The 26,047-nt window shown below is 32.6% G+C and overlaps 3 protein-coding genes and 1 non-coding gene across 19 annotated transcripts; 1 reads left to right on the top strand and 3 right to left on the bottom strand.

The window, feature by feature from the left end:
* The first annotated feature begins 404 nt into the window (after positions 1-404).
* LOC112702471 (uncharacterized protein At2g39795, mitochondrial) lies at positions 405-6,547 on the top strand. 11 transcript variants are annotated; one of them, XM_072199125.1, is made up of 5 exons: positions 454-756; positions 2,084-2,115; positions 4,773-5,047; positions 5,668-6,011; positions 6,120-6,547. In XM_072199125.1, exons 3-5 carry the CDS (start codon positions 4,781-4,783, stop codon positions 6,277-6,279), a joined length of 771 nt encoding a protein of 256 aa, XP_072055226.1. In that variant the 5' UTR covers positions 454-756; positions 2,084-2,115; positions 4,773-4,780; the 3' UTR covers positions 6,280-6,547. The 11 variants fall into 11 exon arrangements, with proteins under 11 accessions (XP_025609300.1, XP_072055226.1, XP_072055223.1 ...); XM_072199117.1 differs by having other exon boundaries at positions 512-756; positions 4,051-5,047; XM_072199121.1 differs by having other exon boundaries at positions 559-756; positions 4,136-5,047.
* Positions 6,548-7,101: 554 nt separating this feature from the next.
* Positions 7,102-10,289, bottom strand: LOC112702470 (uncharacterized). Of its 2 annotated transcripts, none has more exons than XM_029287884.2 (6): positions 9,931-10,289; positions 9,267-9,306; positions 9,081-9,164; positions 8,662-8,827; positions 8,106-8,379; positions 7,102-7,649 (listed from the first exon to the last, which is right to left on the bottom strand). In XM_029287884.2, the coding sequence occupies exons 1-6, from the start codon at positions 9,982-9,984 to the stop codon at positions 7,458-7,460; spliced, it is 810 nt and encodes a 269-aa protein (XP_029143717.1). In that variant the 5' UTR covers positions 9,985-10,289; the 3' UTR covers positions 7,102-7,457. The 2 variants fall into 2 exon arrangements, with proteins under 2 accessions (XP_029143717.1, XP_025609297.1); XM_025753512.3 differs by having other exon boundaries at positions 9,081-9,122; positions 9,931-10,272.
* Positions 10,290-18,697: 8,408 nt separating this feature from the next.
* TRNAV-CAC (transfer RNA valine (anticodon CAC)) lies at positions 18,698-18,771 on the bottom strand. Its single transcript has one exon. It is a non-coding gene; the product is annotated as a tRNA-Val (tRNA).
* Positions 18,772-19,899: 1,128 nt separating this feature from the next.
* LOC112702469 (folylpolyglutamate synthase) lies at positions 19,900-25,283 on the bottom strand. Of its 5 annotated transcripts, none has more exons than XM_072199115.1 (16): positions 24,891-25,283; positions 24,654-24,799; positions 24,450-24,566; positions 24,163-24,272; positions 23,754-23,814; positions 23,500-23,583; positions 23,275-23,331; positions 23,060-23,120; positions 22,882-22,928; positions 22,684-22,761; positions 22,131-22,295; positions 21,751-22,035; positions 21,484-21,562; positions 21,117-21,269; positions 20,867-21,018; positions 19,900-20,358 (listed from the first exon to the last, which is right to left on the bottom strand). In XM_072199115.1, the coding sequence occupies exons 5-16, from the start codon at positions 23,811-23,813 to the stop codon at positions 20,299-20,301; spliced, it is 1,281 nt and encodes a 426-aa protein (XP_072055216.1). In that variant the 5' UTR covers position 23,814; positions 24,163-24,272; positions 24,450-24,566; positions 24,654-24,799; positions 24,891-25,283; the 3' UTR covers positions 19,900-20,298. The 5 variants fall into 5 exon arrangements, with proteins under 5 accessions (XP_072055216.1, XP_025609294.1, XP_025609293.1 ...); XM_025753509.3 differs by having other exon boundaries at positions 24,501-24,566; positions 24,891-25,248; XM_025753508.3 differs by having other exon boundaries at positions 21,751-22,038; positions 24,501-24,566; positions 24,891-25,211.
* Between the last annotated feature and the right edge of the window lie 764 nt (positions 25,284-26,047).

Here is a 26,047-nt window from a genome sequence, read left to right as displayed (position 1 = left end):
AAATATAATGGCAAAAATTAAATAATCAGACACCAAAATTTTAACATGGAAAAACCCCAAAAAGAGGGACAAAAAACCCATGGCACCTAGTTCAGTAAAATCTTTCACTATCAAAATAATGGGTACACAAGCAGTCTTCCTAGTGATACTAGGGCATCTCAACAATCAACAAGATACATCATCAAAACTAATAGAATTAACATAAACCCTCCACTAAGTGGGTATCTCAAATCAGACAAAAAAGAAAGCAATACAACTAGCAATTTACATCCTAATGTTCATCTCTACACCAGGAATAACATGCTAAAATTTCATAAGAAATGAAGCAAGTTTACCAGTTCAATCGGATCAAAAATGACTTGTCCTTTTTCCTCAAATTTTCTTCTTCTCTGTGTCAAAGCGCTGCTTGTTTCCTTTCATTCAAACTAAATGAAACTCTTCTCTTTCTCCCGTGGTTTATTAGCCACTTTATTTTTTATTTTTTAAGAGTTATGTGAGTCCCACTTGAGGTTGGAGACCCACCAATAAATTTAGCCCCTGAACAACTTCTCAAATTTCAGCCACGAACCTTGAGTAGCACCCAAGATTGTGCATGAAGCTCGCAACCCAACCCCATCCTCGTTAAGTAGGAGACTACCACAACCTACCCTTTGAGAGTTTTCCAATGATGCCGCATTAATGTTCAACTTCACCCATCCATGCGGCAGACGCTTCCATCCTATCTCAGCAGTTCTTCTCGCTCGTCTTCTCTATTAAGTAAGCTTTTTCATAAGCTTGGTAAATTTTTTGAATATGCTTTATAGTTTTCTTATGTGGTTGAGCTGGTCTATTGTAAATTTGCAATTATGATCCTGATATTTTTTAATCCTCCAAATCCAAATTCTATAGCAAGTAATAAGGTACATATCATTTCAATCCTATTTTGGCCTAGCTGATTTTGGAGGTTCAAATTCATTGTCCATTTCCAACAAGCTTCATCGAGTTTTCCTGAAAGATAGGCCACAACTTAAGAATTTTTTTTCTAGAGGCCCGAGTTAGAACTGTTACTTTGTGTGCTATCATCTATAGAATTTCCATTACAATATTTGTGCTTCAAAACTTTAACCTACAAGTGCTCAGAATTTTCATTCATTTACCAAAGAATTTTGATGAGAAAGATGTCATTCATGGAGGATTACTTTCTAAATCCCAACCCCCTTTTATGTTTTGGTCAACATAAAGTCTTCCAACTGACTACATACATCTTTTTTTATTGGGTTCATCACATATTCTCTTAGAAATTCCCTCATGTTAATTTGGTAATTAAGAACTGGGCTGATAGTAGATTGCACTAGCATCATTCTTCTCGCCAAGGACAAATACTTACTCTTCTAACCTTTCAGCTTACTCTGAACTTTGCCCATGACATTCTTTTACTTCTCATTTTCTTTTATCTTGTTTGTGACAATAGCTCTAAGGTATTTTCCTAATTCTTTTTTGTTCTTTAAAATTGGTCAAACTTAAGATATCCTTTCTAGTATTTTCGGTCGTAACTTTAGGGAACACAATCGAAGACTTTTCTTCATTTATTCTTAGCCCTAAAACTTGGCGAAAAATCTATAGGGTCTCCTTTATTCTTTGCTTCTGGTTCTAAGTAGCTTCCACAAAAAGAAGAAGGTTATTCTGAAAGATGGGATATCTTTGAACCTTCACTACCTATTCTCATCGGCCTCCACTCCCCCATCAAGCACTTTTTCCTTAATGAGGTGAGAAAGCTTGCCTATGCAGATCACAAAGAGATAAGAAAAATGGGATTCCCTTGCAGTAGACTTTTCTTTAGGATAAAATCTTCTGTTCTATTCCCATTCTAAATCACATTGAAAGACATAATACTCACATAGAACATAATTATCTGAGTCTTCTTATTTGATAGTCCAAATTCTTGTGATCTCAACTTGACAAAATTCCAACTCATCTTATTATAGGACCTTTTAAAGTCTATCTTGATTGTCATAAATTACTTACTTTCTTTCATTCTCTTCATTGTGTGCATGTGCTCCTTTGCAATTATATTGTTATCTTAATCCTTCTACTTGATATAAAGTTGGATTGGTGTGCCGCGATTTTGTCATTCAGGTATGGCTTAATCTTTTCGATAAGAACTTTTGTTATAACTTTATAGCATATATTGCAAAGGGCTATAGGTCTGAACTAACTGATGAGCACCAGATTTTGTCTTCGGCACCAAAATTATGAGGGTAGTATTTTTTTGTCTAATAGTCTCTAAATTTCTTTAGCACATCTCAATGAATTATTAAACTTTTCCTTTTATGTTGTCCCATTTGTTCTTGAAGACAAGCGTAGGAAATTTATAACTTTCAGGAGTTTTTAAAGAACCAATGCTGAACATGGCTCTTCTAACTTCTTTTTTATTTGGTAGGGCTGAGAATTTTTTGTAAATATCAGAGTTAAAGTCAGATAGTGCATAATATTTTAATATAAAAGGAATAGTAGTTACATCTTCTTGATAAATTCTTTTGAAGTAGTTAACTATGTGGCTGTCTAATTCTTCTTTTTCTTTTATCCACTCTCCATTTGTGTTTTTGAGCTTCAAAATTCTATTTTTTCTTCTTTTGATAATAATTTTAGTGTAATAAAATTTAGTATTCCTAAACTTTTTGCAGTCAGAACACTTTCTTTTTTTTTCTAAAATGTCATCTAATTCTTTGTTCAAATTTTGTTCTAGCTCATCTGAGTAAAAATTTTTACTATAACTATTGCTCCTTTGGATATCTGCAATTCTATTAAGCAATCTCCTTTTGATCTTGAAGATGTTCCCAAATTATTTTTATTCCATTCCAAAAGGTCCCTTTGGAGGATGTTAAGCACAATCCAAAAGAGAAGTTGATTATTCCAACTAGCATTTAAATAAGAAAAAATAATCATTTGTACTCTTGAACTTTATAAACGCAAAAATATCCATCAAAATAGAAAACCAACATTGTACTCACAAAAGATGAGTTTCACGTAACAAAAATACTTAAATTCTAATTTTTTGTTAATTTTTTAATTAAATTTTTCAAATTATCTTCCGTTATCTTCAACTTCAACTCCAACCCCTCTCTTTTCTCACTCTCTTCGTCTTTCATGTATCCCAAATTTTTGCAATCTTCCATTGAAAATGAACTTAATGTAGATTTTGATTCAATAAGGGATTTAGCACCATATGCAACAACTACAACAGATCTAAATATATTATCTCTAAAGCATTCTCAATTTCACATAATCATTAAGACTCCAATAAATTAAGACACAGATACTCTAGATCTATAATTGGAGGAAGATGGTGGAACGCGACGCATAGCTAATAACAGCGTTGTTGCGAAGAGGAGGAGAGGTAACGCGACCACCACCGAATTGAAACTTGCACACGGTGGTCTTGGGAGACATAGAGGAGGTTGGGGTAGAGGTCATTGTCGATTTTCTTTATGTGGTTGTTGATGAGTTTGAGATGGTGCTTTTTGCTGTGAAAGCAGCACCAAGATTTATATTTTTGGAGGAGTTTTTTGCGAAAAGAGTGGAGGGATGGAGGTAGTAGGTGGTGTTGGGAATAGGGGAAAAAGCGCATCTGAGCATTGGCGAGGTGGAGGAATTGGTACTTGCGTTGGTTACAGACGTTATTGTTTTGGAAGTTGAAGAAGAGGGAGAGCCAGTTGAAGAGGTCCATGTCGGAGTGCCTTCGGGGAGAGAGGCGGAGGTCACCGATGGAGCGTAGGGCTGAGATGGTGATGAGACCTCCGGGTAACGTAGGAAAGGGTGTTGGTCAGAGAGAGTGGGAGAGAGAGATGATATTGAAGATAAATGGTGAGAATAATTTAAAAATTTTATTAAAAAATTAACAAAAAATTAAAATTTTAGTATTTTTGTCACATAAAACTCATTTTTCATTATTGCAATATTAATTTTTTTTATTTGATGAGTACTCTTCCTCTTGTCAGCGTTTCGCAAAGTTTATGATAAAAAGTAAAAACATTTGTTTTTCCTTTTTTTTTTGTCATGATTTTGGGCCAGAGAACTGACCCAGCAACACAAACAGAACAAGAAACCCAACCCCCCCCCCCAATGATCTTGTCTGACGGTGCCCGACCCGACGCAGTTAGTGCCCGCTTCTAAGGATGGAACTCGTGTTGTTCAACACTCTTTGATTGTGGTTGCCAATATCGCCGGGATCTCCATTGCGGGCTGAAGGAGTTGTTGCATGAATCTGAAGACTGCAGCGTTCGTACATCAATCGATCTGCATATGCCCGTAGTGAGCATGGGATATCCATTTCCGCCACCCATCGCCGACCGCCGCTGTTGACGCCCCTGGTAGTGGATCCGCCGTGAGGAAGTTCCTTCTTCGATCGTGTTTACCTCGCCGTTAATCCTCTGCCTCGCACTCGATTGCGCAGTTCTGGATCCGTCAACGATCCCTCTGTATACTCCTCTCCCTGAATCGAGTTTGTGGTTGCTGTTCTCTGAGGTTGGCTGGAGCACCGCGGTGGATCTCTGCTGCATCCCCACTTCCTTTTAACAATTATGGAAATCCGGATATGTTGGCTAAAAGTTTATTGTTGGCTATGTTAATACTCCTTTCCGTTATGGACCGGTCCGAAAAAGAGAATGGGCCGAAAACAAGAGAGCTTTACTTGCGTAACATTACTACAAATTTTAGGGTTTGAAAATTTCCCAATTCTCTTAAACCCTATTAAAACCTCATTCCCCCTTCGGCTGTTTTTCTCTTCCCCTCAGTTTCGGAAATGGCGTTCAGCTCGATTCTTCGCAGGTCTGGATATCTCGCAAGGCCTCTTGTGATTGCAGGCCAATTGTTGAAGAACACTCAGCGGCAGAGTAGCTACCGCACCGTTTTGTTGAGCGCCATCAACCAGAACGTGCAAAAGGACTCAGCGGTTCCAAAGTTCGGTTTTTCTTCTTTGGCTTATAAGAACAAGCCCACCTCCGACGAGAACCTTCTCCGTGTCATCGAATCGGAGATCACTTGCGCCCAGGAAACCGACAATCACACTGTAAGTTTCTTTGCTCTTCTTTCTTCGTCATTCTGTGAAATGATGATCTTGATAATGAAAGGGATTCGGTAATCAGCTCAATTCAATGATTATTATGATGGTTGATTATTATTTCTAGCTCCCTCTACTGGTTTTATGTTTCGTTGACTCAAAAATGTTGCTATAGCATTGTTTCACATAAAAACTTCTATGCATTATTTAATTTTAGTAGTGTCATTTTTCTTTTGAAGCGTGTATCGTAAATTTAGTGTTTTTTTTCTTCTTTCTTATATGTGATGTGCTTTACTTTTTTTATTTTGTTCTTGCCATTAAATACCAATATTGTGTTCTTTTCACCACTTGTCCCTTGAATTGTATTTTTTTATAATTAATTATTCATAATTTTATGAAGTATTGGTCCTTATAGTTTTATTTATTTGTTTATTTGGTCACTAAAGCATAAATTGTAAGAAACTATGTGGACTTGTACGAAAATACTTATGTTATCTGGACAGATCAAATTTGGATACAACTATAGGTACAAAAATTATATTTAAACTATGATTTATTTTGGGAGTTTCTTGTTGAAATTCGAGACAGTAGTTGTATGATCACACCTTTTTTTGGTTTTATGGAGACAGGTTGATGAGGCTCCAAGTAATTTCCCTTTTAAGATACTTGATCAGCCGGGACAGCAGACTATAATGCTTGAAAGGACATATCAAGGTGAGGAAATTAAGGTTGAGGTGCACATGCCTGATCTGGTCACCGGGGAAGAAAATGATGATGGTCGTGACGACGACGATGAGAGTGAGAGAGCATCTCAGTCAAGCATTCCGCTTTCAGTCAGTGTTTACAAGAAGGATGGGCCCTATCTGGAATTCAGTTGTGTGGCTTACCCCGATGAGATCGTCATTGACAGCTTGTCTGTTAAGAATCCCGAACCCCGCGAGGATCAGATTGCATACGAAGGACCAGACTTCCAGTAAGTCTCCACTACTTGCGCTCAGAATCTTTTCATTTCACAGTTCAATATTCTGGTAGTGTAATTTCTAGACCCTGTCTGAACTTCTTTTGTGTTCCTGTCTTACAGGGATTTGGACGAGGGCCTCCAAAAGTCTTTCCACAAGTACTTAGAAATTAGAGGAATCAAACCTAGCACAACCAATTTCTTGCATGAGTACATGATCAACAAGGATAGCAGGGAATACTTGGTCTGGTTGCAGAAGCTCAAGCAATTCGTTGAAGCATGAGACGTTATTTTAAGCAAGAACACGCAACACTGAAAATTTGTCTTAATAACCTGATTATATGCGTTGATGCCATACATTCAGAGGGAAATATAATTAGATACCCTGTCACTGTGGTTTAGTGATAGTTCCTATTAGAAGTAGGTAATGTCTCAAAAGTGCTTGGTTAATATTGTTTGTGTATCCTCTTTGGCGCATTTTCTTGTATGAGCTTGACAACTTTTTTTCTTTTTTGGGAAAATTATAAAGAAAGCCAAGTATTAGTCGTTCATTTCTTAGTTAATGTTTCATGCGTGCCTTTGGTCTTCCATCTTTTTATTACCAGAGAGCTCGAGTTAGAGATTTTGTCGAGAGTCGAGAATGAGAGCACTTATGGCTTTCATTAGTCTTGAAACTAAACCCTAGAAGTAAAAGATATGCTTAACGGAAGAATTATTATCGCTTGACTAATGGATCAATTAGGATTTTTATTCTTCTCTATTGATTTCAATCAAAGGGTTTGTGTTTACTTTCTGTTTAAGGTCTAAAAATTGTGCAAAAGCAAACCTATTTCAGATCGAAATGGATACATGGGCTTGTGCTTACAATTATATATATATATATATATATATATATATATATATATATTGTTAAGGAATTAATAAAATACAGCAAATATTTTTTTTTCTTAAAACATTCTATGAATCTCTTTTTGCCTGTGGCATCACCACTCCTTTGAGGAACATCCGCTTTGAGAATCATTTCAACCCGGATGTTCTTATACTCTTACAAACATCATTTCCATTCTATAGTAAGAAACCTAAAAAGTGATTTTATAATTGGATGTAACAAAAGGGAGAATGTAATAAATTAGGCGTAAATGTTAAAATACTCATTACAGCTTCAACTGGGAAAATCAACCGTGTCATGAGAGAACTGGGACATTACAATATCATCTTCAAAACGGAGATAACTTGGCTTTGAGCAAAAGAACTACAAGACTAAATCCCCTCCAGAAAAAAGAGAGAAGGAAAGATTAAACTGATATAGTATATTTACATAGAAACACGAGCTGTTCAAACATTACACAAATGCTACAACCTCTGATCCTTCTCGACTAGTAAATCCGAAAAACGCAAACCAGTTCTTCTAGAGACAATTCTGCTCGCATAAACCAAGCCAATGGTGTGCACCAGCAATAACTATGCAAAGAACCAAACCTTGATGAAGACTGCCAAAGCTATTTGCAAGAAAAATGCGGCAACAATAGCCACTGAAAGTTCATTGCCTTCTATGCAAGACTTCAAGTTTAAGGCAACAAAGCTAGCCGAGGCTACACCAGTAAGGATTATTATAAGCCACCGAAGAGCCTCAACCGGAATCAACAACAGAAACTGAAATTATCCCAAAGAACAATATGAATTAGATAATGATATTATAACAATACAAAATAAAAAATATATTATATAGATAATGATGTAGTTTTCCTATCAATTGATAGAAATTATGTATTAAGTTCGAAAAAAAATTGTTTTAACTTTTAATCATAAGAGAACTGTTATTTATGCTTAACGGCCATCTGAAACAAAATTTGTTGAACATGGATCCATCCTTTGCTATCATATTATCACCATGACCTTGGTTCTAATGGTTAGTTGCATGGTAAGAGACGCAAGTTTGAGATCCATGGCCTTATTTATGATGGTTAGTTTTGTATGTTGCATTTTGTTGAGATAGTTTTTAGCAGATCGCCCACATTGCAGATATGCACTTCATAATAAAAATAGATTTATGAATGTATTTATATAATAATTACACAATTCATCACAATGAAGAAATCAGAAACTTACAGAGGATATTATGAAAATGGAGAGGGAATATCCCCACATGCACCAGAACCTAATGAGGCTAGCATTGGAACCCATATACTGAAGGAAGAAGTAGTATGCGAGAGGGACCACTATTGCATAGCCATAGATTGCACATGCAGCCACATTCATATAGCCAACATCAAAGCTCCATGATGTACTGGTACCTGTATGTTTTTGCATAAGGTATGTAGCAAGATTCCCAAGTGCGGCAAGTACAAAAACCAATGTTGTTGAGACCCATATAAGGCCATATCTATAATAACATAAAAATAATTGCAATGTTAGGCATTAGATGCTGATTAATATGCATAATTTATGCTGTTGGGATTGGATGCTGAAAATGGAGAATAAATTCAGGAAATGTATACAAATAATAAGCCAAAAAAGCCAAGGTATGTTGGCAGGAGTTTAACCATAAATGTTAACATCCAATTCAATTGCAGTTTTGATCCAAGTATCATATTACAATATACAATCCAAGTAAGTCTCTGCATCGATGATAGAAAAATAGCAATACAAGGAAAGAAGTACGTACAGATCAGGGTTAGCATCTATCTTGCTGAAAAAGTCTCCACCGTATGGATTAAAGGAACTTATCAATCTGAATATGACAACATCTGTATCTACATTGAAATACTGTGTGTAGGATGAGACACTAAAGACTCCCCTCCAATTGTTTGCTGACTGTTGTTCAAAAGTTTCTGCAAGGATGAATAAACAAAATATTAATATATGACTCATTATACCAGCAGGTGCCAACGAAAATACAACTGGAAGTTATTCTAAAATATGGTGTAAAACTGGAATCAATCAGTGTTGTTGACTTGGTTAAAGATAGGAAAAAAAAAACAATCAAGATCATTCAATATCCAGAAAATAATTAAGTTAGCTGCTATTCAAAGAACAGGCAATGGAACAACTATATCTTTTCCGCCCGCAATTCTGGAAACATACCAGGTGGATTCTCAAGAGTATGATATCCTCGTCCTCTGTCTCCTGCATGGTTGGGAGGGAATGTTTGCATATTTGCATCAGTAGCTACAAGTAGGTTCATAAGTAAAATTAGGAGGACCTAAAGTAGGAAAGAATAAATATCTCGCAAGCAGCAACAAAATAAAAATCAATTTTATAACTCCATACCCTCTTGTTTTGCAGTATTATTTTCATCATTTGTGGCAGCCTGAACAACAAACACAAACAAGCACACACGCAAAGTTAATAAAATAAATTTAAACCAACTAAAATATGAAAGGGAAACAGAATAATTTTGATCAGTCAAGTTTGTAATCCAAATAATTATTCCTATGACACTAATCACACTATACAATTTACAAGCTAGTGAGACCAATTAAATGCTAAAGTCATAAACAGGTCAAAATTATGAAATCCATTAGACCTAGTCTAATCTTTGATTTGAGTCAGATAAGCTCACTACAGGAACAAAATTCTCTTTTAACACTAGTTTCAGATATTGAGAGTGAGTAACCTATTTTGAACAATGGAAGTGTTGGCAGTGTCCAACTTATTTTAGCAATGAATATTAATCTCCAGAATTCTTCAATATTTTCCCTAAAACTGGAACCACTGTTACAACCAATTTTTATATTTGTCTCTTTTTTTTCTAGAAATTCAAACATAATTCCCCCAATTTCCACAACGAGCCAACATAAATTATTAAATTCAAGAAATCAGTTTTGTGGCGCACATTATGCATCTAGCTAACAAGTATAAACTAAAAGCAGAAACGTAAAATCAAAAGCATGAATTAAAAGATTCAAAGAAAGTAAGAGAAAGAGATGCGTACAGGAACTGAACCGAGCAAGTGACTAGTTGGGAGACCGGTGTAAGAGTCCTCCATGGAACGCAGAATGCACCGCAGAGAAGCTAAAGAGAAGTTGACTCAAGTCACAGTGGGAGAAGAAGCATTGGAAGCTTCGGAGGGAGAATCTTGAGCCCTAGATTGGAAAATGGAAACTAGAAAGAAGAAAAAGAAGAGAGAAAAGAAACAAACCAAGGTTGTTGCTTTTCGTAGTTCGAAAGGAACGTGGGTGCAGGTGCAGGTGCAGGTGCGAGGCTGCAACGAGGACAGCGTGGTCTCTGCTGCACAGGATTTGGACCCGGCACCCTTCAATTTCACTCCCCTGCCACACGCGTTGCGTACCTGGTCTTTTATTACTTTTTTGCTATCTAATTCAAGAATAAATTATTATTTTAATTTTTTTAATATTTTAGACGTTTTATTTTAATTTTAAAAATTTTTAAATAAATTTTATATAGTTTTATTATTAAAATTAACACTAATAATTAATAAAATGAGTGATATAAATTTGATATTACATAACTAAGTCAATTTGATAATTAAATTTAATTAAATTAAAAAATAATTTAAAAATTAATAATTAAATATTTTAATTAAATAAAAAATATAAAAAATTAATTAAAGTTGATTGTAAAAATAATATATACAATTTACTTAATATTTTTTTTTTAAATATTATCTAATTTTTTTTATTATTAGCATGTGAATAACACTTTTTCTTTGTTCATGTTTCACAATATGCTCAAGAATTTTAAAAATTATATCTCAAATTAACTCTTAAAAAATTTATATTTGATATTTTAATCTTTAATAAATTTTAATTATTAAATTAATTTTTAAATTTTTATTTTATTAAATAAATTAATTTTCCATCGTATTGTTTGTCTTTAGACTTTATGACTATTCTAAAAATTTAAAAAATTCATAAAAATTATTAGATCTTTTATTAAATAAATAATAATTTTTTATCAAAATTTGATAAAAAATTAATTTGTTTAACAAAATAAAAAGTTAAAAATTAATTTATTAATTAAAATTTTTAGATAATCAAATTGTCTATTAAAATTATCTTGAGACAAGTTTGGGATATTATTCGACTTTTAATTTAAAGTATCAAAAGAATTTTTTTTTTTTTTGGTAATTTAAAATAAAAAGCCAAGTCTCTCGTGGCTATGGCTATGGTAACTAGTGGTTGCTAAGGTTACACTTTTAACTTAAAAGTGTAACCTTTCACAAAGAAAAGCGTCACCTAATGGAAAAAAGTAAATTAGAAGATTTAAGAGAAGAAATAATTAAGTTATCAAAATTAATAGATCAAAAATTAATGATTTTAACTAATGTCAACTGTAATGACACCGAATTCTTAAAATCAATACAAAATGATTTTTCTCAAAATCTTTATTTTACTATAAGTTTTATTGAAGGACTTCAAAAACCTGAAAAAACTTATTTTTCACACGGAATTTCTAAAAAATGTTACTATGGAAATGATTCCCCACACCGATATCATACTTTTAACCCACAATTAAATTCTATAGTAGATATGCTTGAGGAAATATTAACATCCATAAAATTTCAAAGAAATAAGGAAAAAGAGAATCCCAAGGAAGAAAAATTTCAAAACATAATTAACATAACAGATTTAAAAGTAAAACCACCACTAAAATTATGAATATTGAAGAAAAATTAGAAGAAGTTACAATGCTTTTTAAACAATTAAAAATGGCTCAAGAAAATAATATTATGGAACATGGTTTTCAAATAGAGGAAGAATTAGTAAATTCCGAAAATATAGAAAATGAAGAACACATTCTAGATTATTCAAGTGACGAAGAACCAGCTATTCCAATACAAGTAAAGAATGAAGCTGGAACATCTAAGGATAATCAATCTCAATTTAAATGGGAAACAGGTTTTGATAATTATGCTTTTAAAAAAGGGTTTATAAATAAAGATTCAAAATATGCAAAAATACCATCAAAATACGTTCCTAAAATCCAGGAAATGGAAGGAGAAAGAATGCTCGATTTAGACTGCAAAAAGAACGAAAAAGAAATTTTCGAAAATTGGTTGAATTCCTTCTTATTAGAAGCCTTTACTAATCCAAAACTTGGTGAATTATCTGGAAGGGATATTTGGAATTACATAGGGTTTCATACTAAAGGAACTATAAGAGATTATATGACATCAATAGAAAACCAAATAATAGAAGAATTAGAAACAAAAACAACACCTTATGATAAGATATTATATATAATGATGATTCTATATAAAGAATTTTTTGAAAAAAATATTATAGATCATAGACAAGAAGTCTATAATAAAGAATATCAAGAAGCAAAAAATCATTTAGCTAATATTCAGATATATGATTTATGTAATGTGGAGTCCTATATATGTGAATATAGAATACATTATTACAAATTAAAAGAAGAAGATAAAAATCATTATCTTAGTATGTACCTAACAAAACTTCCATATCCTGCTAATGAATTTATAATGGGAAGATTTATAAGAGAAATAAATAGAGGAACAATTGAAAATAATTTTGGTGGAGCAACCTCTGCTATAAGAGAGGAAATAAAAGAACGTTGTATGCAAGAAGCAACTCAAAAAAGATTTGCAAATATAATCAGAATTTGCTGTCAGGATAATGAGGAGATACCTCAAAAATATGGTCTTAATAAAAATCTTCAAAGAAAAAGAAAATATCAATTTAGAAGAAGAAAATACTATCCAAACTGGAGAAAAAAGAGATATTTTAGAAAAGAAAATAACAATAAAAACAAAAGACAAAGAAATAACTATTGCCCGAATAAAAAAGAAAATTGTAAGTGTTGGTATTGCCAAGAAGAAGGACACTACGCAAATGAATGCCCGAAAAAGAAGGATAAAAAGGATCTTACTAAACAAATAGAAATTGCTAAGTCTTGTTTCATGGAACCATTAGAAGAATCTGATGATAACTTAGACTATATTTTTGAATATGTCTCGGAAACAGACTCAGAGACTGAGTAATAATGCTACATTTATTACTATAAAAATAACAGAAAAGTTTATAAATGCTTTCATAGATTCTGGGGCAACACAATGCTTTGCTAGTTCAAGTATAAAACTTGATTGGAAAAAATTAAAGAAACCATTAAAAGTTAGAATAGCTGACAAATCAATACATAAAATTGACCAAAAAGCAGAGATGGTTGAAATTTTTATTCAAAATTATAGGTTCATTGTTCCATCTATATATATGTTAGATTCTGGAATGGATTTTATCATAGGAAATAACTTTTTAAAGCTATATCATCCATTCATTCAAGAATTAACATATATAGTTTTAAAAGCTCCACACGATTCTTTAATAAATCAAAAATCAAAACGTATAAAAATACCAACTACTACTATAGATAAGATCTTAAAGTTTAAAATATTTTCTATATTAGAAACATGTTATTTAAACCTATACTTTCAGATAAATATTCCAAAAAATAATCTTGAAATAAAGATAGAAGAACTCTTGGATGAAATTTGTGCTGAAAATCCTTTAGATATTAAAAATACAAATAACGAATTAGTAATCATTAAATTAAAAGATCCCACAAAAGAAATAAATGTCCCAAATAAAATTCCTTATTCTGCGAAAGATAGAGAAGAGTTCTCATTAGAGTGTAAAGACCTTTTGGAAAAAGGAATTATAAGATTAAGTAAAAGTCCTCATGCGGCTCCAGCTTTTTACGTTGAAAACAATAATGAAATTAAAAGGGGAAAACGAAGAATGGTAATAAACTATAAGAAAATGAATGAAGCAACTATTGGTGATGCTCATAAACTTCCAAGAAAAGATTCGATTTTAGAAAAAATCAAAGGAGCAACTTGGTTTTCATCTCTCGATGCAAAATCAGGATATTGGCAACTTCGTTTAGACGAAGAAACAAAGAAATTAACTGCTTTTACTTGCCCAACAAAGGAATCAACAAGTGTGTTGCTTTATGAATGGAATGTATTACCATTCGGATTAAAGCAAGCCCCAGGTATTTATCAAAGATTTATGGAAGAAAATCTAAAAGAGTTAAATGAATTTGTTTTAGTATACATAGATGATATACTAATTTTTACAAAACAGGATAAAGAAGATCATCTTCAAAAATTATTAATAGTTTTAGAAAGATGCAAGGAAAAAGGATTAGTTCTTAGTAAAAAGAAAGCAAGAATAGCAAAACAAGAAATAGAGTTCCTTGGATTAATTCTATCTACTCAAGGAAAGCTAAAACTTCAACCAAATGTTCTAGAAAAGGTAAATCTATTTCCTAATAAAATAGAAGATAGAAAACAATTACAAAGATTTTTAGGGTGTATAAATTATATCTCTGATCAGGGATTTTTAAAGAATATAACAGAATACACTAAAAGCTTATTTCCAAAAATAAGTACTAAAAAAGTATGGAAATGGGATGAAAAAGATAGCATACAAATTCAAAGAATTAAAGAATTATGTGAAAAACTTCCAGAACTTTATATTCCAGAAGAAAATGACTACTTAATAGTAGAAACAGATGCTTCAGACATAACCTGGTCAGGATGTCTAAAAGCTAAGAAAGCTATAAAAAGTTTGGAACAAGAAAAAGAATCACTAGATTCTAAATATCCCCCAAAGGAATTACTTTGCAGGTATATTTCAGGGACTTTTACTCCAACGGAACAGAGATATACTACTCATGAAAGGGAAACTCTAGCAGCAATTAAATCTCTTAAGAAATGAAAAATTGATTTACTATCTAAAGAATTTACATTAAGGACAGATTCAAGTTATTTAACAGGTTTCATACGATATAATTTGAAAGTAGATTATAATCATGGACGATTGGTAAGATGGCAATTATTTTTGTTACAATATCCAATAAAAATTGAATATATTAAGGGTGACAAAAATGTTATTGCAGATACATTAACAAGAGAATGGAGTTCGTCTACAACGCATTAAATCAAGAAATTCAAAAATACGAACAAGAACTCGAAAAATGCAAGCATTGTCAGCAAATAAGAACACAGATCCAATCCCTCAAGAAGGCCATCGAAGCAATAAAATCAACACAACAACCAAAACCATCAGAGTTCAGCCAGCTAAGCGTGGTGGACAAATCAGGTGAGGAAAAAATTCCAGAAAATAAAACAATTGCTGAAATTATCAAAAAATCCACCCAAGATAAAAAATATTATGTAATTTATAATGGTCCCATGAAAGGAGTATATGATGCCTGGGAAAAAGCAGCACCATTTACACAGCAATCAAGGATAATTCATAAAGGAGGGTTTTTAACACTGGAAGAGGCAAAGGAATCTTTTAGAGAATATGAAGCTCTTCATCCAGAGCAAACCCTAAAAAGAGCAGATAAAGCTCCAATTCAAACCCAGAGAACAGGGATAATAAGAAACATTCCTACAAGGGCTGAAATCAAGGAAAAGAAAAGGGTTTGTAGATCAAATCTCAGAGAAACCCTTAACATAGTCTTGAATTGGACTGAAGAAAAGAGGGCGATCTTGGGATATTATCCTATTGCCAAAGAACAGCTAACAAAGCTGGTTATATTTCCAGAGGCTTCTCCATCTGACACCTATCAGTTTTTCCAGTATGGATTAATTGATACAATCTTAATTTTTAATGATTTGAAAATTATTAGTGAGTTTCCTGCATGATTTATTGATGCAGTAAAAAGATTTAAAAATATGATTGACAACGTAAATCCAAGGGATATATCCCTAAAATTTACGAATAGTCAACCTATTTTTAATGAAGAAGAAGAATGCTTGGTTCCAGCACATCAAGTGATCTTCATGTCCGTCTTCCCAGGAAATTTTCAACCAATTGATCAAGTTCAAGATTTAACAATCTACAGTCATGAAGGAAGACTAGCCAGCACACTAGCAAGGGTCTTCGAAAGAACTCAAAAGATAACAAGGGAATCTCACACAAGAATCAATTATAAAAGCAGAAATACTTTGCTTGTGTCCAGTAAAAAGAATGAAATTGAAGAAAGAGAGACGAGACTCTTAGTGGAATTTGAATCAGCATTCTACAACTTATCTGGACTCTTAGAAAAGCTCCCCGAAGGGATAAAGAGGAATCTCTGCTATTTGATAAAAGACAGAGAAGACCACAAGTGCCAGCTATGTGTTTCAGAGTTATCTGAAGAAAGCAATAATAAAACGGAATCAACCCACATGATAAAGGAAGAAGACAACACATCTAAAGGTCACATGATGAAAGAGGAGGACAGCACATCTGAAGCATCTCTCAACATTATTGCATAGTGACGTAAGCGCTTAGGTCATAGAGCACCAACAATGTAGCTGGTGCAAGATAATAAACAATGACGTAAGCAATGACGTCATAAGAAGGGTAAGGATGGGAATTGTCCATCAGACCCAACCATTATAAATAGGTTGCTTAGGCAATTGTAGAAGGCATCAAACAATAGAAAGCAGAAGGCTAAGAGTACTCATATGCTAGGAGAGCAAGGAGGAAGCGGCCGAGGCGATTCTATAGTTTGAAGAAGAATTCCCTTAGGAAAAACCAATTCTAAACTCCCTTCTGGAGTTAGTATCTACAATCTCCCCTCTGGAGATAAAAACATCTTATGTAAAATATTCTAAATAAAAGGAGTTTTTCTCCAGAAAGGTACGCCTTTATCTTAATCTCATAGCCATGAATTATTTAGAAAGTTTAGAATTAACGGAAGAATCTGATTATTATAGATTATCTGCCTTATTAGATAATGAAAAACAGGCTGTTCTAAAAACAGAATTAAATCTCAAGTCAAATGAAAATTTTAATAAACAAAATCTTTTAAAAGAAGTTTTTAATAGAAAAAATATAATATACTATGGAAAAATTCAACTTGAAGCCCCTATAAAGATAAAATCTGCTAATGGAGAACTTGAAATAGCTCTGATAAATGATGAAGAATTGAGTAAACAGATTGAGAAAATTAAGGATCAACAAAAAAGATCTAAAATTGGATGGATTCATATTAGTACTATACAAGTCTTAATCAAATCTACATATATGAAAGGAATTAATTCACCAATAAGCTTAGCAATCTGTGACAAAAGAATTACTGATGACCCAATAGATCAAATAATTGGAATTGTTCATGGAAACTTGGCAAACGTAAATGTTAAATTCAATGCCCATCTTGGATATGCTATACCTTTATCAACTGAAAATCTTGGAAGATCTATAAGTTTGGCTTATAAATTTCACAGAAAGAATCTAATGGAACAAGACGATGAACCATTTTCAATTACATATGCAATAAATTATGCTTTAACAAATAGCCATCATAGTATAATATTTAAAAACAGAGAAAGAATTTATGTCGATGAATTATTTCAGAAAATTGTAAAAACAGAAATACCAAAATATAAAGCTATTGAAAACCCAGTTCTTTTACTAAAAGAACCATCAGGAAAATTAGTTTCATCGAATTTTCAAATAAGAGAATCCAAAATTAATAGCCCTTTAAGTTTATCTAAGTTAAAGATTAAAGAAGAAAATTCTGAAATAAAAGAATTAACAAAAAAGGTTGAAAAATTAAATGAAACCCTAAACACTAAGTTATGACAATAAATAAAGAGAAAATATATGTAACCTATCAAGACAAGAAACAAGAGCTCTTTGAAAGAGAAAATCGGTTGAATTATTTACAGTTTTCTGAAATAAATCAAAGAGCATTTGAAACTCTAAAAATAATCTATGACAAATTGAAAGGAGAAGTTGAAGAGTTAGAAAAATTAATAGAATCTCTAGAAAATAGTGATGAATCGATGATAGAATTTGCAGAAATTCTAAGATAACTAATGAAGTATACAAAGATTGAAAGACCAGAAAATAAAATAAAAAGAAAAAGGGCGAAAAAATTAAAAAGTAAAATAAAGGAGTATAAAAGAGAATTAAATAATCTTCAATTCGAAATTAATGACCTTATAATAAAAAGGATAGAAATAAGAACAAATATAAACAAGTTGGAGCTAAACTTAAAAAATTTATAAATGCCTGGAACACCATATTATGATTTAAAAGAATTAAAGCTGTTAAAGGAAAAAATGAAGAATGAAATTGAAAAATTAAATAGATATTTAGAAACAGGAGAAAGTGTAGAAATAAAAGAAGTTATTGAGGATTTGAAAAATTATATTAAAGAAAAAGACAAACAGATAAAAAATTTTATATACAATAATCCATGCAAAAAAAAATATTATAAACTAAAACAAGATTGAAAAGTTATGGTCAATACTTTTTATAAAGCACCTGTACAAATAGAAATTTCGAAAAAAAAAATTAAAAGAAAAATCCAAATTAAAAAATTGGTATAAGAGCCAAGTTAACGATTAAGAGTAACACTTTTTCTTTAAGCAACACTTTTAGTGATACGCTTTCAGTTGCCAAATGTCCACAACTAGTTGGTAAACCTATTTGTAGTCACCATAGGTACAATAAGATGATGAAGGCATCAAAATAAAATATTTATTAGACAAATTTTTTATTCCTCGTTTCCTACGCAGGCCTTGATTTACAACGAGGCTCATGTGATAGAAAGGGGGAATGGGCTCTTCTGATGGGCCCGGAACAAGAGGTCATGTGATGAAGTGGGTTATATTATCATAAAGGATCACGGTGGGGACAATTAACAGGCCCGTTTATTTGGGGGAAAAAAATTAAATAAATAGATATGTCTATTTACTAGAAAAACAGATATGTCTGAGCCCGGGTTCGAACCAAGGACCTCTAGTGTGTGAGACTAGCGTGATAACCAACTACACCACCCAGACAAGATAGAAGAGCTTTTCAGATGTCATTATATCATAACAAAGTTGTTATTAGTTATTGAAAATAAAATAAGAATACGTACACTTCAGTTAAGTTATACCATATGTTAAAATAACTTTATTATAAACACTCATTAATAATTTATTATTCAATTAATATATCAATTTAAGATTTATAATTTACACCAAAAATATCTAATAATTTTTCATAGTTATTTACTATGAAACACGGACACTTTGCTGAGTTGCCGTGTCTGCGTATCGGACACATTTCGGATACGACACTCACCGACACTCGTCCGACACGCGTGTCTGTGTCCAAACCGTGTCTCAATAAAAAATAAAAAATTCTTCTCCGGACACACTTGGACATACCTAAATATCATCACGTGTCAGCGTGTCCAATCTTATTCTTAATATATATTCTTAAAATAAATTTAGATATAGTATATATTATTATTTATTAAAACAAAAAATATTTTCAATACTTAATATAATTAAAATAAGACATTAAAAATAATTTAAAAAATTAATTTATATTTTAATATCAATAAAATATTAAAATATCATTACGGTTTATCTAAAAAATACTTTATATTTTATATGTATGCGTGTCCCCGTGTCATGTAAGATTTTAAAATTTGCGTGTCGACGTGTCCCGTGTCGTGTCATGTCCGTGTCCGTGTCAGTGTCCGTGCATCATATGTTATTTAAGATATCAGAGGATTTTATGTTTAGGTATCTCCATCTCCCCAAATGATCATATGCTGCAGGAACACGATGTTGACATTGTGTTACACCAAAAAAATTATATGACAAGTTATGGTTATCCAAATATTTAAAAAATGCAATGTTATACAAAGTATTAATCCCAATAAAATCTTAAATTACAAGTACTGAAGTACATGCCTCTTTTCTCAAAAACTACTCTAAGTTACATATTTTTTTATAAAGAAAATGATGTTTTCTACTTTCTTGTTTCCTACTAATAGTCTGATAGAGCCAAATTTGGCACATCAGCTAAAGATCAGAAAGGTGGATTGAATTCTTTTTGACACAGTATGAGTTTTGTCTTTTTCTTTTTCTTTTTTTACAAAAAGGCTAATTTATAAGTACTTTTTAAATATTTAGTGAGTTTAAAAATATGTTTTGCTCTTAATGAATTGAAGATGTCAGAAGAAAATATTACATAGTGTTATTTATAGTATTGTGTGTTTATACTAAAGTCAAAATAAGCAAATTTAAGTAAATCTCACATAAAGAATCAAAACTAAAAATAAGAAAGATCCAAGTGACTTATTTATGCAGTTCTCCTTTTTTTTTTTTCTTTAAAGTGTGGAAATGGAGCAGCAAGAAAGTCACCATCCTGAGGATGAACCAATGGACTTGGATGTATCATTTTTGTTCTTGGCAACAAAATATCAATATCACTTCAACCAGTATTAACTCCAGAGAGAAATCATCTTGAATATTAGCACCACATGTATTTAGAAATACCTTTGAAGGAAGCCTTCAAATTCATCCAATGAATCACTTCTTGACTAATTTCAGCACATCACCAACAAGATGTAAAGAACCAGTCACAAGGACCTGTTGTATCATCAACCACAAAATTTTGATCAGTTGGAAAATTGCAATCATTTGTAACAAGCGTAAATTACATTGACCGCTCCCTAAGATTCGGCGATATTAAAAATGACACTCTTCGCTTTCCAAAAATATGCAGTGACTCGCTTTAATATTTGAAAGACATGACACTCCCTTACCCTAATATTGTGAGCTTCAAGATTTCAAGTATGGTGAAGATTCAGATGTTGTTGTCTTCATTTGAAGTTGATAGCTGAGAACTGTTAGATGATTTGATATGTTGGACTAAATTACCATTTAATGATTTTTAATTATCAACTTGACATGAAGACAACTTCACGTGAATTTTCACCTTCAAGTATAACAAAAAGTGATTTAAAAAAGTGAGCTAAATGATGAGAATAACATGGAATAAAGCATATCAACTATCAAGGGAAACATTACATTACATTCAAGTTTAGTCATTAAATTCTCTTATCTTATGATAATTCTCCTTACTAATTTGTGTTACCTGAAAACGAACCGACTGATTTTGTTGCACTCTGTCTCTAAGCCATTTGAGAGCCACCGGCAATGACGGAAACACTGCGCTATGTTCACAATTACTAGCACTCATTTCCATATCTTCTTTTAGTTCTACCGAGGCTACATCCGTAATTTTGCCTGCCAAGATGTAGTCATCATGCATAGATTAAATTTCCGATAATTTCATAAGCTTTGCATAAGATTTTCCCACACAGGAGAAGAAAAAAGATTAACACCTTTGTTGACTTGCATAAGATTTTCCCACACTCTCTGGAGAGTTAACTGCCATGACAGATCAACATTCGAATCAATTGGTGCCATAGCCTGGGATCCAACTTTGTTATATACAGATACACTTGGAACGAAGAGGGCCTTCTTGAAGTAGACACCTAAAATTTTAATGGGAAAAAATTATGGATAGGTAAACAAATTTGCATTATTTTATTTATCCCTGATAAGACATAAATGTCTCAGACTTAATGCTGCCACTTATTTGCTAAACATTGTTAGTCTCCGGAATTATTTCTATCAATATTGAATTAGGATTCTGACATTATTGTGAAACTGTGATGTTAGAAAATCTATAGAGTATGGACTACTAACCATGATCAGCACATGTTTTCATCAAGCGAGGAAGAAGCAAATCCGGATCTCGTACGGTCAAGCAATTGAATAGCAATATCTGCAAGTAATTCAATGACTTAACCCAAAAATTTCCATGACATCTTTTGCAGTCTTATTTCATGAGCTTTTAAATATTCGAACAAAAACCGGCTTTCATGTCCAACTTTAACTGCTAATTTCTGAACTTCTATGAAATGATATTCCAGGAATAGCTTTTATACCAAGATATAAAAGTTGGAATTCTACCTGAGTGGATTTTCTGTCGCCATGATGCATCTTCACTACTTCAAGTGAGAACTTAGAACTATCTGGTTGCCGATTAAACAAGGTTTGGTCCGGGTTGTATTCTTTAATGGCAAGAGAAAACCAACGTGCACATACTTCCATGCTTTCAGGACTATGAGCCCCGTCTAAAAAGAAGACAAGATCATTTGATCTATCATTATTGATGAGTTGATCAGGAACAATCTGAGCCCTTCCTTGCAAACTCGCACTTGTTAACCCTTTTACGAATTGCTCCGGCAAAGTGTTCTTCTTGCAGGTATATATGTACATGTGAGGCACTGAAGGAAAAGAAAAAGAAAGAGAAAGAAAGAAGGAAACAAAAGCACTACTTTAGAACTTACAGATTGCTCCAAATTAGTGTCTCCAAGATGGCCAGTCCTTTTCAGCCATGTAGAGCACAGTGCGACAGCAAGACTGGCATTCAGATATTGGTGCTCACCTTCAAGACCAAGTCTTAAACCATTTAGCAAACTCGGTTCTAATGGGGTCACAACTTGAAGGGGTACCTGCAGTTACATATACCCGGTCTTTCAGATAGTCATTGACAAATGGAAAATCGCATGAAGATGAAAGCACAACCTGATCAAATGAAGAATGTATATGATAAGATATGCATAACTCCTTTCCAAAACAATGCAAATATTCATAATGATGATCTGGATATAGCCTCAACAAAGTAAATTAATGAACTTGTACATGTTCAATTGCTGCTGAACTCATCACATTGACACAAGATATTTCACTCTTAAAACAGAACGAACACATGGAACGTTGTATCATGTTACTTGATTTTTTATGTGCCAATGTTGTTATACGATTATGCCTACTGATGAGTTATTTAGATTCTTTTCAGGAAGCTAAGAACAAAATAGCCTCATGAAAGAACACAATTACATTCAATTGAGAAGCCTTCTCCTCAAGCACACGCATTGCTTCATCAGGCTGAGGCACTGTAAAAGCTGGGATTTGATCCTGCAGTGAGAAAAATAGAAAATATAGATTCCAATTGATGGATTTAGAAAGAAAGGACAGACAGAGAATTCAAAAGGCATTCATATTCAAAACTAAGAGAATATTTTAATCTAAACATACCTTAAATATACCAGCCTTCTCACCAGCAATTTCTCCAAGAGTATTCCCTGTTAACAGAATCCAATAGAAATAAACTGAATGAACAGTATCATTGGCGTTGCAACATCATGTTAGATATATTCTAACAATTCATGAATTTTATAAGGTATTATCAAGAATACAAAGATTGAAAACTAACCAAGAATCTCCATGTGGTCATACCCTAGGGAAGTTATACCACAAACAACAGGTTCTCGAACCTGAGGAGTCAACGATACTACATGAGCTTGTTTCAAGATATGAAATATGTTGAGAACATCGATGGAAATATCAAGAGTCAACAATCAAACAGTCTTTTAATCTTGTAATAATAGTGGGACAACAAATTTCAGTCAAAATGAAAATAATACGTACCACATTTGTTGCATCATACTTTCCACCTAATCCAACCTCCATTATTGCAACATCTACCTGCAAAGAATTTTGAAAAGAAGAAACCTCTATTCATTAATAACACAACATCTAACACCACCAACATCGCCCCCCCCCCCCCCCCCTCCTTCTTTTCTTTTTCCCAAAAAAAGGGGTTGTATCTATACCTACAAACTTGCATGGGAATTCAAAGCATAAATATCAAACCTGTTCTGCTGCAAATATCTTGAAGGCAAGTAAAGCAAGGAAGCGAAAATAGGGAGGCATTGGAATACTATCATCAGTTTTCTCCTGAGTACCACCAGAATAAGAAAACAGTTTTGTTAATATTATGAGCAAACATCAACAAATACAATAATTGGAAGTGTTCACTAAAGTAACCAGGCTTGCACACCATACATTACTATTATAATACACCAGAATTGCAATTATTATGGCTTAATAAAGTGTTATAAACGTACCTTTAATCTATCATAACACCACCAGAAATATGCTAAAAACTTCTCTTTACAAATTTCCATACTGCGTTAGCAACAAGAATAATGTTAACGAATCAAGGAACTGCAGATATATTTTAATTAATGGCACCATATAATATAATATATTTCATTAGGCCTAAATTTAGCTAAAGAACAGAGGTAAAACTACGAGGCGATTTCAGTAGCTACTTTACTAAAAGAATAAATTTTTGTCACAAAACAAGTGCAGTCCAGAACTCATAAGCTAAATGAGTGTGCACTCTTGACTAAGCAGCTGGAAACAAAATTTCAAATTACCTATTCCAAAAGATAATGAACTAAAAGATGATGCAACTTGATGGATGAAAAGTAGTAAAAGGAAATAAAATCAACAAATGAATGAAAGACTGACCCATCTAAACGAAATCTTTCTCGGATATCAATGAGGTGAGGAGAAGTGAAAAGGCCAGTGCGAAAGCCACAGTTACGTAATATAGATTCAGCAAAAGTGCATGTAGATCCCTAAGCAACGAAAGTTCAAAGAACAATTTCCATCACTAAAATAAGCATAGAATTACTAACTACAACATAATCAAAGTTTTAAGCGGAGATCCATAGCTACACTTTCTGTCTTAATTCTAATCTAACTTCCCAAACTACTAAATCACATTTGAATTCACTTAAAGTTTTGAATTGAACCTCTTATGATAGCTTCATTTCCAAGCAACCACCTGAGTTAAGAGACAGTACCTTCCCTTTGGTGCCAGCAACATGGATAATCTTCATATTTGAAATAGCTTCCTCCAAATCAAGCATCTATAGGAATTGCACACCATTGTTAACATGAGCAATCTCAACAAAGCTAACCCAAAATTCTCTAACAAAACTCAGAAACTTTGTTACCTTTAGGTACTCAAAAAGATGACTAAACTGATCCCCCATATTGCTACTATCAGCACGAGTGCGCCTAGTGATTAAAGATGACAGAGCATCCAATGCTTCTTCATAAGGGGTCAAAGATGAAGCTTTTGGGGACCCATTTCCACCTTCTGCAAAACCCAAAATTAAAAATCAGATTTTTACTTAAGCTGAAGCATCCCAGAAGCTGGAAAAATGAAGGAGAGGTGTTTGAGTATATGCCTTGTTCAGCCATGACAATTAAGGCTTGAATTCTGAATGAAACAGAAAAAGCAGAAAGAGTGTGAGAATTTGCGAAGTAGATAGACGATTGGTTCCGCGAAGATAGCAGAGAAAGGGACAAATGAGTTAAAGTGGAAGATGGGTTTGAGATTGAAGGATAAAAAGAAGTTATCTTTTTGTGGTATCTTTTAATTTGATTCCATTTATTTGGATTTTTGGTAAATTGCGGCTGTTGGACAGAAGAAGAGAGAAAACAATGAGTGAAGTCTCGAATCAGTTCTAAACTCATAGACTCTGAACAAAATCAATTTCTTTTGGACTAATCTTTTGAAATTGATTTTACAAACTTTTTTCTTTTAGACCAAATTAATGTTTACTAGTTACAAACTCTTTGTGGACAATGTAATGAGATAAATCTTAAATTGGTCTCTCTCATATTAGTAGCGTACATTAAAATAGTCTTTTAAATTTTAATTATATTTCTAAGTCCTTTTTTATTAATGAATTCATCATGTTGTTAGAAATTAAACATTATATACTTTTGTTAATTTCAGACTTTTTTAGTACAATTAATATCTCAAATACTATTTCAATCTTAAGATTACTTTAGAATTTAACTTCACTGTAATTGAAACTTAAAAAATGCAAATTCTCTTTAAATTTATTTTTAATTATCTCGGTGAATGGTGATTGTTAAAGGGAAGGATATGAAATGCATTAATTTTTGCACACTCACATATAGTCACATGTTTTATTCCTGTTAACTAATAAATGTATCAATTGAAAATTTTGTTTGGTAGTACATCAAGTGTGAATTTTCATCTTTATTAATGGAATATTTTTATGAGATCTAACAGCATAATATCATAGGGTATTTGAAAAGCCGTTGTTCCCGAATTCCTGTGATGCTGCTGTCTAACATTTAATGTTTCATCATTAAACACTTTCTGTCTCGTTAGGTCAGGACTGCAATGAAAGTGGCAACTTTTCTGTACTTGATCCATTCCATTTCTTCACGTTATGCTGTTGCCTTTTGGTTCTAATGGTTTTCAAATCCCACTAAATTCAATAAATTGGATTCCATAATTTCGGTTGGTTAAAACATTAGTTATGCCAGTAAACTATGTCAACCAATTATTAAATACAACTATATCAAA

Source organism: Arachis hypogaea, chromosome 7, assembly GCF_003086295.3.
Source record: "Arachis hypogaea cultivar Tifrunner chromosome 7, arahy.Tifrunner.gnm2.J5K5, whole genome shotgun sequence".
Lineage (NCBI taxonomy): Eukaryota > Viridiplantae > Streptophyta > Magnoliopsida > Fabales > Fabaceae > Arachis > Arachis hypogaea.
This window is presented reverse-complemented; position numbering and strand designations above follow the sequence as displayed.

Coding starts and splice junctions, on each gene's coding strand:
- LOC112702469 (XM_025753508.3), bottom strand. CDS start 25,179: ATGAGTTTAGAACTGATTCGAGACTTCACTCATTGTTTTCTCTCTTCT. Junction 23,332..23,499: donor AGATATTTGCAGCAGAACAG/GTTTGATATTTA, acceptor AATTCTTTGCAG/GTAGATGTTGCAATAATGGA. Junction 22,929..23,059: donor TGACCACATGGAGATTCTTG/GTTAGTTTTCAA, acceptor TTCTGTTAACAG/GGAATACTCTTGGAGAAATT.
- LOC112702470 (XM_029287884.2), bottom strand. CDS start 9,984: ATGGAGGACTCTTACACCGGTCTCCCAACTAGTCACTTGCTCGGTTCA. Junction 9,307..9,930: donor ACTTGCTCGGTTCAGTTCCT/GTACGCATCTCT, acceptor TTTGTTGTTCAG/GCTGCCACAAATGATGAAAA. Junction 8,828..9,080: donor TACTCTTGAGAATCCACCTG/GTATGTTTCCAG, acceptor TCATCCTTGCAG/AAACTTTTGAACAACAGTCA.
- LOC112702471 (XM_025753515.3), top strand. CDS start 699: ATGCGGCAGACGCTTCCATCCTATCTCAGCAGTTCTTCTCGCTCGTCT. Junction 5,048..5,667: donor AGGAAACCGACAATCACACT/GTAAGTTTCTTT, acceptor TTATGGAGACAG/GTTGATGAGGCTCCAAGTAA. Junction 6,012..6,119: donor TACGAAGGACCAGACTTCCA/GTAAGTCTCCAC, acceptor CCTGTCTTACAG/GGATTTGGACGAGGGCCTCC.